The sequence below is a fragment of the Pleuronectes platessa genome, chromosome 8 (assembly GCF_947347685.1).
Source record: "Pleuronectes platessa chromosome 8, fPlePla1.1, whole genome shotgun sequence".
NCBI lineage: Eukaryota > Metazoa > Chordata > Actinopteri > Pleuronectiformes > Pleuronectidae > Pleuronectes > Pleuronectes platessa.
The window spans coordinates 9,635,273-9,649,537 of record NC_070633.1 but is presented as its reverse complement, the minus strand read 5'-3'; the positions used below and the strand labels follow the sequence as shown (position 1 = coordinate 9,649,537).

Here is a 14,265-nt window from a genome sequence, read left to right as displayed (position 1 = left end):
CTGCAGAGTCACTGTGTGCTCTGTGTACTCGCTGAAGACTGGACTTCCTTTAACGATGGGGTAACTCATTCTGGGCAACGACTGTTGATATTTGAAATTCAACCCTCCCTTCAATGCTCAATCTCAAACAGTTGGAATCGGCGACCACAAACATTTGCATTATCTGTATCCTCTGTATTCACACAAACTACATGTTCAACGACCAGAATCTGATCCTTTCCTGTGAGATAGTGTTGTTAACGTTTCCACTGGCTAACAGTAGTGGATACCTTCTGAAACACTGGTGGTGTATACGTTATCCTCGATAGTAGAAGGCAGAGGAATTATTACATTATTTTTGAGATGTAACTTTTGATGCTTTTTACTTGTTTTATATGTACTAAACATCGCTCAGAGAAAGAGGATCAGCATATCACTAGCATGCACTGTTCATGACCTTTCATAGACTTTCTTCTTGTGCACTAAACGAATACCCTTGTTGCTTATTGGCTGCAACAGTGTTGTGCTGTTCTGGTCGTCCAGTTTTCTATGTTTCCAAAATACATTGCCAGGGCTGTGTGTATTTAAACCTGATTATTTTCTGTGCACACACAGAACTTGCATATAGTAAGGAGATATTAGCAGAATTTAACAAAAGGTGTATTAAACTAATATGGTTTACCCCACCTTTAATGGATCTGATATCTGTATTTGTATGCCCAAGGAAGTGGAGAGGCCTAGAATCCTTGGGGGTAAACATTATCTGGCTGGTGTTTATGTGGACAGAGGTAAAAGAGGAGCAGAGAGGCAGAGACATTTCCTTTTAAGCCATGTCTGTAAAAAGCCCAGAGTCTCAGAGGAGGACCCAGTTTTCCTGCAGCCAGCCTTCTGCCTCCATCTGTGAAACCGACACAAAATATATGCTACTGCTAATTTTAAGCGTGACCCAATATGTTTCTGAGGGCTCCGGCTCCGGTAATGTGTGCTCTTGACCTCCTGCAGCTGGATCCAGAATGTCCCAGGTCCCTGACACACAGCCCCCTCTCCCCCTCCATTAGCGGATACCTGATCCCAGGCAGGCTTTTCACTGATGAAAGAGAGCGAGCGGTGTGCGCAGGAAATGGGCTCACAATGCTTCTTACCATGACCCCCAGAGCCATTGAATTGCATTTATGAAGAGCCCTCTAGTCTTTCGCTTTACCATTACAAAGTGGCTCATCTCTTTGTGGTGTAAGAGATACTACAGGTAGCAGCTGAATTACAGGGTTTGACGTAAGAGGCTTTCGTATCACCAAGCAAACCCAGGCAGGATGGCTTAGGGGTGGATGTGCATTTTCTGACAAATCAATCAATAACCAAATATAAGTGCTCTTTGCTCACATCCTACCAGAGATAGAAGACTTTGTATCAGAGAGTGTGTTTTTCTGCTCGTCTGTGTGAGGGCGTGTCTTTCTCTCCTCCCGCTCCGTCTCCTTGTCTCGGCTGGCAATCTGCACATCTGTCTGCTCATTGATCACAGAGGGAAGTGCCTCAGAGGCGCAGCAGGGCGGCCGTAGCCTGAAGATCCAAACAGATGTGTGCTGGTCCCAAGCATCCTCTCGTGCTCACCCAAACACCCACAAATGTTTTTTTTAACCTTTTATTCATCCGACAACTGTTTTGCCGAACACACATGCTGTCATCCACCCTGTTTCACATGCACAATGGTGTACCACTCTCTTCCACCGAGGTAGAAGGGGGATAAACAGCTTGCTTAACACAGCACTTAATGAATTCTGCTGAACAGTAACCACTGAGTCTCATGTGGGAACTGGAGATAAGATTCCCTCGATTCAGTGAATTTCCCAAAAATCTTCTTTTATGAGCATCTTGGAGTAACACATTGTTTTGGTTCGAAAAAACATCAAATTCAGACTCACACAGACTCTGACTTTCAAAGGAGGCTCGGACTACGAGGTAAAATCACTTATTTTTTAGGATTCTTCTTTTTTTTTGCTTTTTCAATTTCTTCTAGAAATGGGCAAAACTATGCAATGGACACTGTACACTTTCCGAGCATCAATTAATATTATACTGAAGTAACTGTGCATATGTTTCATTGCTCTTCGTCTTTTACCAGGATTATGCAGATGCAAGAACCCATTTAACTTTTGGAGTGGATTTGATTAAAGGCATGGATCCATGACTTTTTTTTTCCTACGTTTTTATCAATTTCTCAAGAAATAATGAGGAGATCTTTACGAAAAGAATCAGGCATATTTAGAGAACCGATGACTACGATTGTTGGGGGAAATTCTGTGCAGCCTGATTGAATTTTATAGGACGATTGGGCCTTGGGGATGTGAAAAATAATCCTTGTCGGAGTCATACCTCAAATAGGTCAAAGATTGACCCAGATTGAAAGTGTGACTTACACTTCCTAAGGATATTATTATCTAGGATGTCTATCTTGAATAGATGTCCATTAATCTGCTGAGTAAGCAAGGAGAAACAAACGCCTCAGAATTTGCCCGGAGATTCATCTTATTCTTTAAGGTTTTCTCAATATCAAAGTTATCCACTGACAGTTTTCCACTGATTCATTAATAACACGAGCTGCTAATAGCTAATGTGGCAAAAGTAGCTGAAGGAAGAAAACAGAGCACAAAAGAGAATATTAGTACCTACTGAGCTGAGCTGGGCAGTATAACAATAGATTCAGGGAGCCTTTACAGGGTCTCCACATTGCTTTTATTTTTAGAGAGATAAGAAGCTATGTGCTTGATACACATGCTTGACCTAATGTGAGTACTCTCAGATATCAAACATGAAGTTTCATCCCATTTTTATATTATAAAATAAGAAATTAAAACCAAACTTACTGGGAAAACTAGAACACTTGAACAAATCTCATTGCAATTAGTATATTATATAAAACAAATGACAGAAACCATCTTTGGAATCAATTTATTTCAAATTATTTATTTATTTCTGTCCATAACCCTAAAAATGTTTGTCATTATGAGTCACATTTTGAGTGGAGCATAGTCCAACTTTTACACATCAAATATTTGATTTTAGATTTAAAGAACATTCATCTGTATAGTCAATCAGACGCAGAAAAGTAGAATGTTAGTAAACCTGCATCCTGTGTGAGAACTGTCCTGTGCTGAATATGGCCTGGTGATGCTTAGACATACAACTAATTGGTGCTAAGTTTGCTGTGTGTTGAAATGTAATGGCCATTCAATTTAATAAAAAAATTGGGAATGAGTCATGCTCAGAGCCCCCAACTCTGACTGACTTTTGTCACTGCTGCAGCAAAACCCTGGAGTCCATTGAACATATTTCTCTTTTGAATTAAACTCTGATTTAAGTTATGAAAGAAGATTGTGTTCATTCTTCTTTCAGATGTCACAGAGCTACATAATATGTAGGAGTGGTGTTTCATTTCCTTTTCTACTGTTGTCATCTTCTCATATAGACGTCCATACGCTTATAATTAGTCACAGAAACACATTATATGTCCAAGACAAAAGAGGCAGAGCCGTCACTTTGTTCCTAAGAGCTGTCCAAGGACCCAGAGCCCTGTGTAGGCTGAGCCTCATTTGACCTCAGAGAAGAGGAAGAAATTAAACTATCCAAGCATGGAAAAAAAAGTGCTGCTGTAGCACAAAAACCAATCACTTCCACTAATGTCCCCTAAACCAGTGCTTCCAGTCCCCCTCAGCCCTCACAGAACAGCTGTGGCTGTAGCTCTCAACAAAGTGATGTAGAGGACTGGCTTTAAATGGGATTCCAACATCCTTCGCTGTTCTCCTGTCCAATGCTTCATTTCACCGAGTCTCTCTCTGATGCTCCCCCGCTACGTTCAGTAATGGAGCTTTAAATCCCCTCTATTGTGAGGTCCTCGCTTATTTTGCTGGCGGGTCGATGATGGCACTCTGTCGCTTCTTGTGCCACCTTGTTGATAAGACTTCACTTTGTGCCGAGAGACGTCACCGATTATTTTACCTCCTCGCGTTGGCCATGGACCCCTCCCTCCCTCCTGCATGCTGTTTGTTATCTTTTTGTTCCCTGAAGGCATCACCCATTAACTGACTAATGCCATTAGCCTCTGCCATTAACTGACTAATGTATTGACTTATTGACTAATATTTACTCAGGTTGGTAAAGGACTCTTTAAGATACTCTGAGCTCCTTTCTAGTCCACTCTTCTGTAGTATTGAAAGGTCAAACCTCAAATCTTGTTTTTCATCTGATACAGTAGCTTTTTCCTCTTTATATTTCAAATATTCTTCTATTATTGGAATGTTATGTATGTTTGGGTTTTTAATTCCTGTACGTGTTTGAACGTTCCCATTAGAGAAAACAACAGATCGAGAAAAACTGGGTAAAAGGTGTGTGTGGGAGGTTTTTCTGTCACTGTGATCATTAAGGATGGGGTGGGTGTTATGGAGGAAATGCATCTATTTGACTGTTTCATGTTTTGGAGCTAAATTGCTGCCTATTTTCTGACAGCTTGTCACAGTTTGTGTGATATCCTGAGTTGAATCGTCACCCACTCTACACAACAGCTTTCAAAAGGTGGCCTGCATTTCACCTCATCTGACTCCTCATCTCTTATTCTGTCTCCCTCTTTTCAGAGGCCTTTGACCTGGTGCTGCGTCATGGACGCAACTCCACCCTGGCTATGCTGAAGTCGGAGTTCCCAGGGCTCGGAGCTGGGGCCCAGAGCTCGGTCGGGCAGCTCTTCCTCGACATGGCGCTTTACATCCTTGGCTCAGATTCCACAGTGGACCACATGGTGGCGGTGCTCTATGGCCGCCTCTTCCCCCTTGCATACCGCCGCCTGCTGGGAGGCAGTGTGTCCGCTGCGACTGAGGAATGTATAAGAGGAGCCTGGAAGGACTCGGCAGCATTTGGTCCTTATCCCAAATTGATGATGACCCGTCTGTCCCGTTCCCTCCTGGCCACGCGGGTCTTCCTGCAGGCACTGAACTTGGGCATTGAGGTTGTGAACACGACGGACCACCTGCGGCCCAGCCGGGACTGTAGCAGGGCCCTGCTGAGGCTGTGGTACTGCCCACACTGCCAGGGCATGCTGGGGCCGCCAGCCTGCAGAGGCTTCTGTCAGGCAGTGATGCAGGGCTGCCTGGGGGGAGCGGCCGAGGTGCAACCTCATTGGAGGACCTACGTAGACGGACTGGGGAAGCTGGCTGGTTCCATGAGGGGAGAGCAGGACATGGAAGCTGTTGTTCTTAGACTCCCCTCAATGATCAAACTGGCTCTCAAGCACGCTGTGAACGCACGCAGCCGCCTCACTGCCCTGGTGAGTCCAGTACACTAATGCACAACCACACACAGGTCTGCATAGCTACCCTTGTATGGACTTTGTACTGAATTCCATTCATTGTGCGGAGCCAAACCAGAACCATATCGCTAGCATTAACCATGACATACTTAAACCTAACCTTAGTTGCACTTATATTGTCCTTTCATGTAGCACTTGTAGTTTTACTTTTTTGAAGCAAATTGTACTTAATTGATTCTCGTTGTTCTGTGTTTGTACCCTCATGGTTGAATGCACTTATTGTAAGTCGCTTGGATCAAAGCATCATCTAAATCAAATGTAACCTTAACCTGTCTGGAACGTTTGGTTTTATCTCCTGTTTCGTTAAACCCACCCCCTTTCGATAAAGTTGAGTCTGTTCTGATTGGCCTGCTGGTCCAGTCGGTTGCTATATCTGGCTTTGTTAGCCTCATTGTGACTGTGGCAACTCTCAAGCCGTTTGCATTTTTCAGAGAGATGTTTTCGGTCTCTCAAAATAGCAAACAGGGGAAGCAGTAAAAGACATCACACACACAACATCCAGTTAGTCACCTCTGTTTCTCATAACAAGAGCGGGAGGAGCTCCGGGTGTGAACTCGTCCTCATCACCTGCTGCCGAATCTTTAAATCAGGTCAGTCTGGACCATGCTCCTTTATCCTCTTTCCTTTCGGCTGTGGCTGAGGGGTAGAGTGGTCGTCCTCCAACCTGAAGGTTGGCGGTTCGATCCCCAGTCTGATCCATCTGCATGCCGAAGTGTCCTTGGGCAAGATGCTGAACCCTGAATGGCCCCCCCATAGAATAACAAAGTGCTGCGATTAGATGCACTGTATGAATGTGTGTGTGAATGGGTGAATGTAAAACTGTACTGTAAAGTGCTTTGAGTGGTCATCAAGACTAGAGAAGCGCTATATAAATACAAAACCATTTACCATTTACCATTTCTTCCCCAGAGCCACCACTGGTGTTTTCTGGGTTGAGAGGAGCTCCTTTTACTGGTTTTTACTGTGCTTTTTTGAATCTTTTACTCAACAAAACTTTTACATAAACAAACTAGAACGGTTCTCTGCTGTATACTATCTCACCATGTCAAAGTAGTGTTTCCCATTAATTATCTAGACTGAGGTTGCCTGCGATATTCTAATTTGATCCACCACAGTTTCATAGCTGTGTGTAGCGCTATTTGCCGTGTGCATACCTTTTCATATACACACTATGGTGCTTACTCGCATGCTCGCACTGTTAAGCCGTTACTGTTCACGCAGACAGTCAGAATTCACAGTTTCGGATTCAGTTGTGCACATACCGAGAACTTGTCGTTCACACTTTACTCTGTGTATCTCTCACTCGGAATATAAAGTGTGTGAGAGTGATCTTTGTGTGCATGAACACATGTGCAACACCGCTATCACCATTGATTAAATTATTCTGTGGAAAACACTGCTGAGAAATGGGAACACAATTCTTTGATCTGCCCATTTATTTGGATCTGCACCAAAACTGTTATCGTCTCTTTCCTGAGATATAACACATCCTTCCACCAGTTCTGTGCTAATCTGCCCAATAGTATTTGTCTAACCCTGCTAACAGACAGACAAACTAAAAGAAAACATAAAATCCTTGGCAGAGGTAAAATAGAGGTTTAATAGGTCTCCTTTCAAAATACAGGGGGTCTGTGTTATAGTGTGTACGTTTGCAGCGATACTGGGGAGACTTTTATTGAGTACTAGAGGAGACCTTTGTTTTGCAGGATTAAGTGACCCATGGTGACATATTTTCACTTCAACAAAGAAAAATCACTTTATGATAAGAAACAAACAGCAGCTACAACTGAACCACAACATTGTGCAAGAATGCACCTTGAAAACTGAAGAGGATGAGATGAAGGAGACAAAAGAAAGGGAGGGATGAAGCATGTGTTTTCTCGGGCATCCTCCCAGTATTTCTCTCGCCTCTCACTCCTCAGCAGCGGTGACCCGTTATGTCTGGTTCCAACTGCAATAAAACAGTGGAGTTTGTTCTGTAGCCCACATGTGAAGTCAGATAGAAATGCTCATGAAATATGAAGGCTTTTCTCTGCCGGAGCTACAGAGCTGGATGTGCTTGCGCTCCTTTATATCTGCTGAACCTTTCACTCTTACACCCCAAATTCCCACTGTGACCAAGTTTCCACTCAGAACCCATCATTTATTAACGCACAGGTTGACCTCACTTATTCTGCAGTGTGAGGGCGTGTCTACAGCCATGAATCGCTGACTTAGGGGAAATTGCTCTCTCCTTCTCTCTCTCTCTCTCTCTCTCTCTCTCGCTCTCTCTCTCTGTGTCTCGGTGAGATCCTTATCCAAAATTAAATACAGCCTGTGTGGGTTTATTTAAGACTGCAGTTCCCGTCACCACAGATGACTTTACACTGTGTTTATGGCTCTGTGTCTGGTTATAGTGTATGGGATTAAAGCTGCAATGGCACAGTATTGTTTTGCCACAAGGTCATTAGTGTGTGTCTGTGTGTGTGAGCCTTTGAATGTAATCTTGTGGAGACATTCTCTGCTTTGTGGTGTCTTTGGCATAAAGCTTATAGTTAGAGCTAATTAGTGCGCCAGAACGTTACTTGTTCTATTTTATGACACATGACACACGGAGCTTCTCTTTCCAGCTTCTCCTTCCTCTTCTCCATCCCTATCCCCCTTCCCCGGAATCCCTTTGCTTTATCACCCGCAGATCCAGGGCCTCTGTGGCCGCACCATGGATTGCGGTTTGTGGATCGTACACCGGGGGTCGCGGTGGTGGATCCATTGTGGCGGATTCTGGGCTGATCGTGGTGCTGGTGGCGGACCCTGTGTCGCGTTGGCATTGGGCACGAGCGGTGGACCAGGACCGCGGTGGTGGCTTGTGATGGGTCCTGGTGGGCGGCGGTGGACGGTGACTGAGGACTGGAGTGGCGTCTGGTCTGGATGGTGGATCGTGGTCTGGATGGTTGCTGACCATGGACTGTGCTTGCAGCGGGACTGCTTGGCATGTCATGTTGGGGTTGTCCTTCGGGATGTCTACCCTCATCAAATGCTGCTAGAGACTTTGATTATTGATGATGTTTTCCTGCACGTGGCATCTATTGCACTTCTGTCCGTCCTGGGAGAGGGATCCCTCACATGTGGCTCTCTCTGAGGTTTCTACATATTTTTACCCTGTTAAAAGGGTTTTTAGTAGTTTTTCCTTACTCTTGCTGCAGGGTTAAGGACAGAGGATGCCACACCCTGTTAAAGCCCTATGAGATGAATTGTAATTTGTGAATATGGGCTATACAAATAAAATTTGATTGATTGATTGGGATTGGAGGGACAGATGCATTGTTTCCCTGAAGGCTAATGTCATCTCACTGAGGAGTCATGGAAGATCAATTTCATTAAGACAACACCTGATTACTTCATCTCAAATAAAGTGAACTTCTGCATTTGGCTGAATGAATTTCAGAATTAAAGGGACATATTGCAATGTTTGTTTGTTTTTTTCATTAAAACAATTTATCACCACTATTTTTAGCCTGTAAAGTGAACACTTTATCACCCAGCCTGCCTGTGTGTGGTTGTGGGTTAAACATGCATTTGACAAGACTATACACATGACAAATAAATCAGTATGACATCAGAAGTGAAGTCAACCAGGTTGAGTCAGCCAGTCAGAAGAGATGCTCAGATACCACCACTAAACACTCCCTGCTTGCTGGAGAACTGGAGAGAAATGTGAATAAGTAAAATTGTCATCAACAATATTATAGGAGATGTGAAGTTATGTCAAGATCTTATTTAAAAAACACAATTATATCAAATATATCCTCTTATGGGTATCAAAACATGAAATGAAACACTGAGGGAAAGTGTAAAATATTAGACCTTTGAGAATTGAGAATTAAATCATATGAGTGGTTCAAGTCTAATTGACATGCCTGTTCAGCAGAGCCAGAGCCGTGATCTCAGTGTCCTGGGTTAGACCAATAGAGGATATTAATTTAGCTGGATGTCTCCCTCGGCCTCGTCTGTAGACTTGACGTTTGAAACGGGGAGCAATATGAAATGTATTGTCCAACACACGTCACTCAGGTATATACCAAGTCATATCTCCCACTTCTCCGGCTCAGTCTCTCAGGATGGATTCAGGGTGAGTTTTCAAAGTTGGGGTTTCGGTTTGGATTTCATTCCGATCTTTTTCCTGTATTTGAAGTGCAGCTCTAGTTCAGCTTTTAGATAAGAGATTTCTGACTTGAAGCTTCATCTTGTAGAAGTTGAGATCAGGATTAACCCTCTGACCTCTAGGTTCCAGACCGAGGCATCTATAGGACGAGTGGTTAGGGTTCGGACAGGGGATCTTTTTTTATGCTAACATGCACACACACAGAAACAAAAGTCAAAAGCACTTTGAACACTGCATAGATTCAACGGAAGGACCTTTTTTATTGTACAAATGTAATAACAGGATCACGCCACATGTAGCACTGAAGACACTGATGGTGGTTACATTTGGGGGGGATTGATTGACACATCCTTTTCATGGATGGGACACATACCAGTTCCCTTCTGGATTATTCAACCATAGACTGACAACTCACAGCATGATATTTGTCTGAGTTGATTTGACAACAAGATATTGATACAAATTAAGAAAAAATATCTGCAGGCTGAGGGTTATCATTCACCCCAAATCTCAGTGATTAATTGATGATGAGAACTTTAGTTAACTGCAAAGATAACAAATAGACATCAGTTTAAAAGGACCACACATATGATTTATTGGCTACAAATGTGTCAAATTGCTGCTCTGGTTCTTCTAACCATGACTTCAGCATGTGTGCACTTGGCTGTGAGGAGGAAATTACTCTTTGTACAGCAGCATCATGGCTCCACAGAGTAGTATGTCTTGTCTTGTGGTTTGCAGTGAGTGTAATAGTTGTGTCTGTGGTCGTGTCCCTCACTTAACCTCCCCTCCAGTGAGAGTGCAGACCCCTGTTACTGTGGGTGACAGACGAGTCCACTCTATCTCAGTGAAAGACTCCTCGAGGTGCGAGAGGGACGTCTGTTCTCTCCTCTGCAGACATGAAACATTGTAACTGTGCTGCTGAGATGACCACTCACTGTCCGCCAGCCCGCTCCCTATAGCACGTTTCCTCCATCCAGTGCAACTCCAGCGTGAGTCAACCGCTGTTCAGAGAGAGAGAGACGAGGAGGGCGGCCAAGAGCCCCGCAGCTCCAATCTATTCCCCTGTCAACTTCCCGCCCCACTCCCGGAGTTTGATGTCATCCACCTCCGTCTCCACATCTCATCCTCAACATCCTTTTGCTCTCTCTCATCCCCCCCATTTACTCCTTATGCTCTCGTTCTTATACATGCTGCTGTGAGAGAAGATGCATGATTTATGAAGCTCTATTTTTACCAGTTTCCGAGGAGAAAGAGGGAGGGAGAAGCGGCGACAAAAGAGACGGCGAAGAAAGAGAAAAGAAGAAGGATGGAGAGGGTGAGGAGTGAGCCCAAGGTGAAGGGAGGACAGGAGAGTGTGGAGCAGACATCCATCACCCTGCGACCCCCTCGGCTGTAAATGAAGATGGGAAGAAGGTTGAGACGGAAATATGATGGATCTGACCAAGATTAGATGAGATGGACCGCAGAGTGCAGGAGTTCTGATTTGTTACACCCTCGACACAGTTTGACTCGTAGTTATAAGTCTAATATAACATCCAGTATCTCTGTGAGTACTGTCAATAATACACATTTCATCAGCTCCCTTTTGTGGTGTCTTCTGCCTTATTGCACAAAAATAACTCAAAGAAATCCAACCAGGTCCAAACTGTTGCTTGACAGAGCTCTTATTAAATCTCTGCAGTATTTTATTAATCCACTTAAACATGTAAATTACAGAGGACACAATGATCAGTGTCCGTTCTGAAGATTTAAAATCCACTTGAGCTTTCAAACGTGCAACAAATCATGTTTCTAAGTGCTCTAACCTTGCATCTAAGTTATTATTTATCAGGTCATGTGTTCAATTTGAATTATGCAAGATAAACCGGGGTGTTTAAATGTCCTCAAGAGCCTGATCCTTAGCTGGTTTGACCTGTAGACTGTATATAAAGATGGACGACATGTCCTCACAATCAAGACATTTTGGCTTCACTTATGTGGGAGCGATCATGGCGTCCGCGTTTACATACAGTCTTTGGTTTGACCGTCTAAATTACAATTATATTTGTATGCGTAATTAAAGAGCTAAAAAATGATAACAAATAAAGATTGTATTTTATAATTTAGTAGTAGAAACTGAAAAAAATACTTTGATTAGTCATTTAGACACCAACATGATTTAAATAAACCTTGGACAAAACAAGGAAACATCAGATATAATCACTTTACCCGAGATTGTTGAGTCTTATTTCCTCAGTTGTGATCATCAGTTCTGTGTCACGGAATTGATAATTCGGTCACAAATCTAATTTAGAAAACAATCATTTGCACTTAACAGACACTTCTCAGTGTTCTGCTAATGCAGTGACTCACAGTCACATTAATCCTACGTGTTCTATCTCGCTTAGTAGGAAACATCGTGCTGCTAATTCAGATCGCCCCTGTCTCATCTGCCTCAGACATTTGAGACATCATGCTATAATAACATTTCACATCTCTGAATGCTTCAGGAATAGCAGAACAGTGAGTGAGAAGTGTGAAATCCATTCCTCTTACAAGCATTTCCTCAACTGTGATGAAACAAACGACTAACGTCTCATTTTAAATTAGACTCTTCATCTGGAAATCATCAAATCTAGTGAGATAAACATTCCCCGCTCAGTAGTTAGCCTCCCTGATGTTTTTCATTATGGGCCGTCTAGGTTTTATCTCGTAGGACCGTTTTTGTCGTCCAACTTTATGCTTATAAAAACTGCCTACTGAGATTTGTTGTCGTATTTCTTTAATGTGAAGCAGAGCTTTCTGAGCAGGTGGATTTTCTAAACAGGCGAATGGAGCTGAACTGATTAGTGAGATTTAAAGATTATTTTGAAAGAATCACCTCAGGGTGTTCACCTTCATGTGTGAATACACGTAAATACATGTTTTATGTTTTAAATAGCTCCAATCAGTGTTTTTCTATGCTCCATATTCACAGTGTACAGTCACACATATAGCATACATCCTTAGGGTTTAATGTTTGTCAGCAGTGACTGATGCCGAAATGCAAAAATCTTTAGCTGCAATATGGGTAAATGGTTGAAGTAATAAGCCAAAAATAACATTAATAACACATTAGACTGAAGGATATTGTTTCACCAAATTCTGGTTTAAATACCGATTACCCAACGATGTTTTACCAGAAACCAATTTCAATGCTGGTGACGACAATGCATGGAGTAGTGGAAGCAGCAGAAGGAGAAAAAGGAGGAGGAGAAGGAGAGGGAAGAGGAGGAGCAGAGCTGAGCGCTGACTCAGTTGCTCCCCTGAGCCTCGACTCCCCTCGAACATTACTCACCTAATACTCCCCAATACGTTGTTCTAGCGGAGCGGGGCCTCCTGCCACCTTTGCCACAGTATCTTCTCTCCTGAAACTGTTTGCTTATTAATAACTCATTGTGATCAAGATGAATGTGTAAGCCGATTATACGTTTAAAGCGTCGGGATCCGCACAGAATTGCCGCGGATTTGTTTGGAATTTATCTTTTCCACTGTGTTTGCACAAGCAGGGCACCGCACAGAGCCTTAAGATGCAGGTGTGCACAGACACGTGGGCCTGTGTGGGTCTGTGCAAGTGTGTGTGTCGTGTTACTGGCCGTCAGCAGCCCTCTATCTCTCCCTCTCTCCCTCTCCCTCTCTCTCTCTCTCTCTCTCTCTCTCTCTCTCTCTCTCTCTCTCTCCCTCTCTCTCTGTCTCTCCCTCTCTCTCTCTCTCTCCCTCTCTCTCTCTCTCTCTCTCTCTGAGGGAGGCAGGCTGCTCGGTGCAGATAAAAGTGTGCAGATACTCTGGAGCTCTCACGCTGAGGCAGGCTTTATCTGCACTCTCTCCTGTTGGGTTTGTTAGTCCAGCCCTGGGTGATATTAATACCCAACTAATAAGCCCTTTCCTTGAAGAATCCAGACACAATCATCAGGTGGAGGGGGTGGAGGTGGTGGTGGTGGTGGAGAATCAGTCTCTCCCTTGTGCCACAACTCCCCTACGGCTTCCTGGGAATGCACAAACAAAAAAAAGCTCCAATCACATTAATCATCGCCTGTGGGAGCACCGGCACACGCTCCAGGCGCGGGAGAACGAGTGAATTTCACAAGGGGAAGATGAAGAGCGAGAAAATGGGGTGGCAGAGACAATGGGCCGAAGTGTGTGTGTGTGTGTGTGTGTGTGTGTGCGTGTGTGTGTGTGTGTGTGTGTGTGTGTGTTTCCCTCAAGTACACAGGAGGGGAGTATTAGTGAAGATTGCTAGTCAGGGATGTTGGGTATTAGTGAATGTCTGGTGCTGGCGAACCTAACCATCTGCGATTATCCGGATGTTTTTGTGTGTGTGTGTGAAAGAAAGAGAGAGAAAGAGAGAGAGAGAGAGTGGACTGATTTGTGTGTGCTGTTGCTATTACTGTATCCTTGGATGACAATGCTGTATTGATTAACCCTGATGATTCTGTTTTACAACTAATCAGCATTTCTGTGTGTCAGCATGCACGCACTAAACAAGATTTTGTGTGTGTGTGTGTGTAAGTGTGTTGGCAATGCCTTTATTATGTAGGAGTGCCTGTTCATCATATTAATGGGCTTAGGTACATTATATTCAAATGAATAATTGCATGAAATGATTTATTTTCTGTTTATGCTGTAAATTCTGTTCTGGCTGTGTGTATGTGTGTGTGTACTTGTGTGCGTGTTTGTGTGTGTGCATGTGGCCTTGGTTACCACCAGATGAAGATGTCCACTACCGCTCTATCAGGTCCCATCTGTATTCAGCGGTGTCGGTGCCAGCCTA

The 14,265-nt window shown here is 43.6% G+C and overlaps 1 protein-coding gene across 1 annotated transcript in view; it reads left to right on the top strand.

Annotated features, from left to right (window-relative positions):
* The window catches only part of gpc3 (glypican 3), a 112,070-nt gene that overhangs the window by 60,197 nt on the left and 37,608 nt on the right, over window positions 1–14,265 (top strand). The window contains exon 3 of the mRNA XM_053429034.1: window positions 4,605–5,290. Coding sequence (XP_053285009.1) covers window positions 4,605–5,290 — 686 coding nt within the window. The remainder of the gene's footprint in view (window positions 1–4,604; window positions 5,291–14,265) is intronic.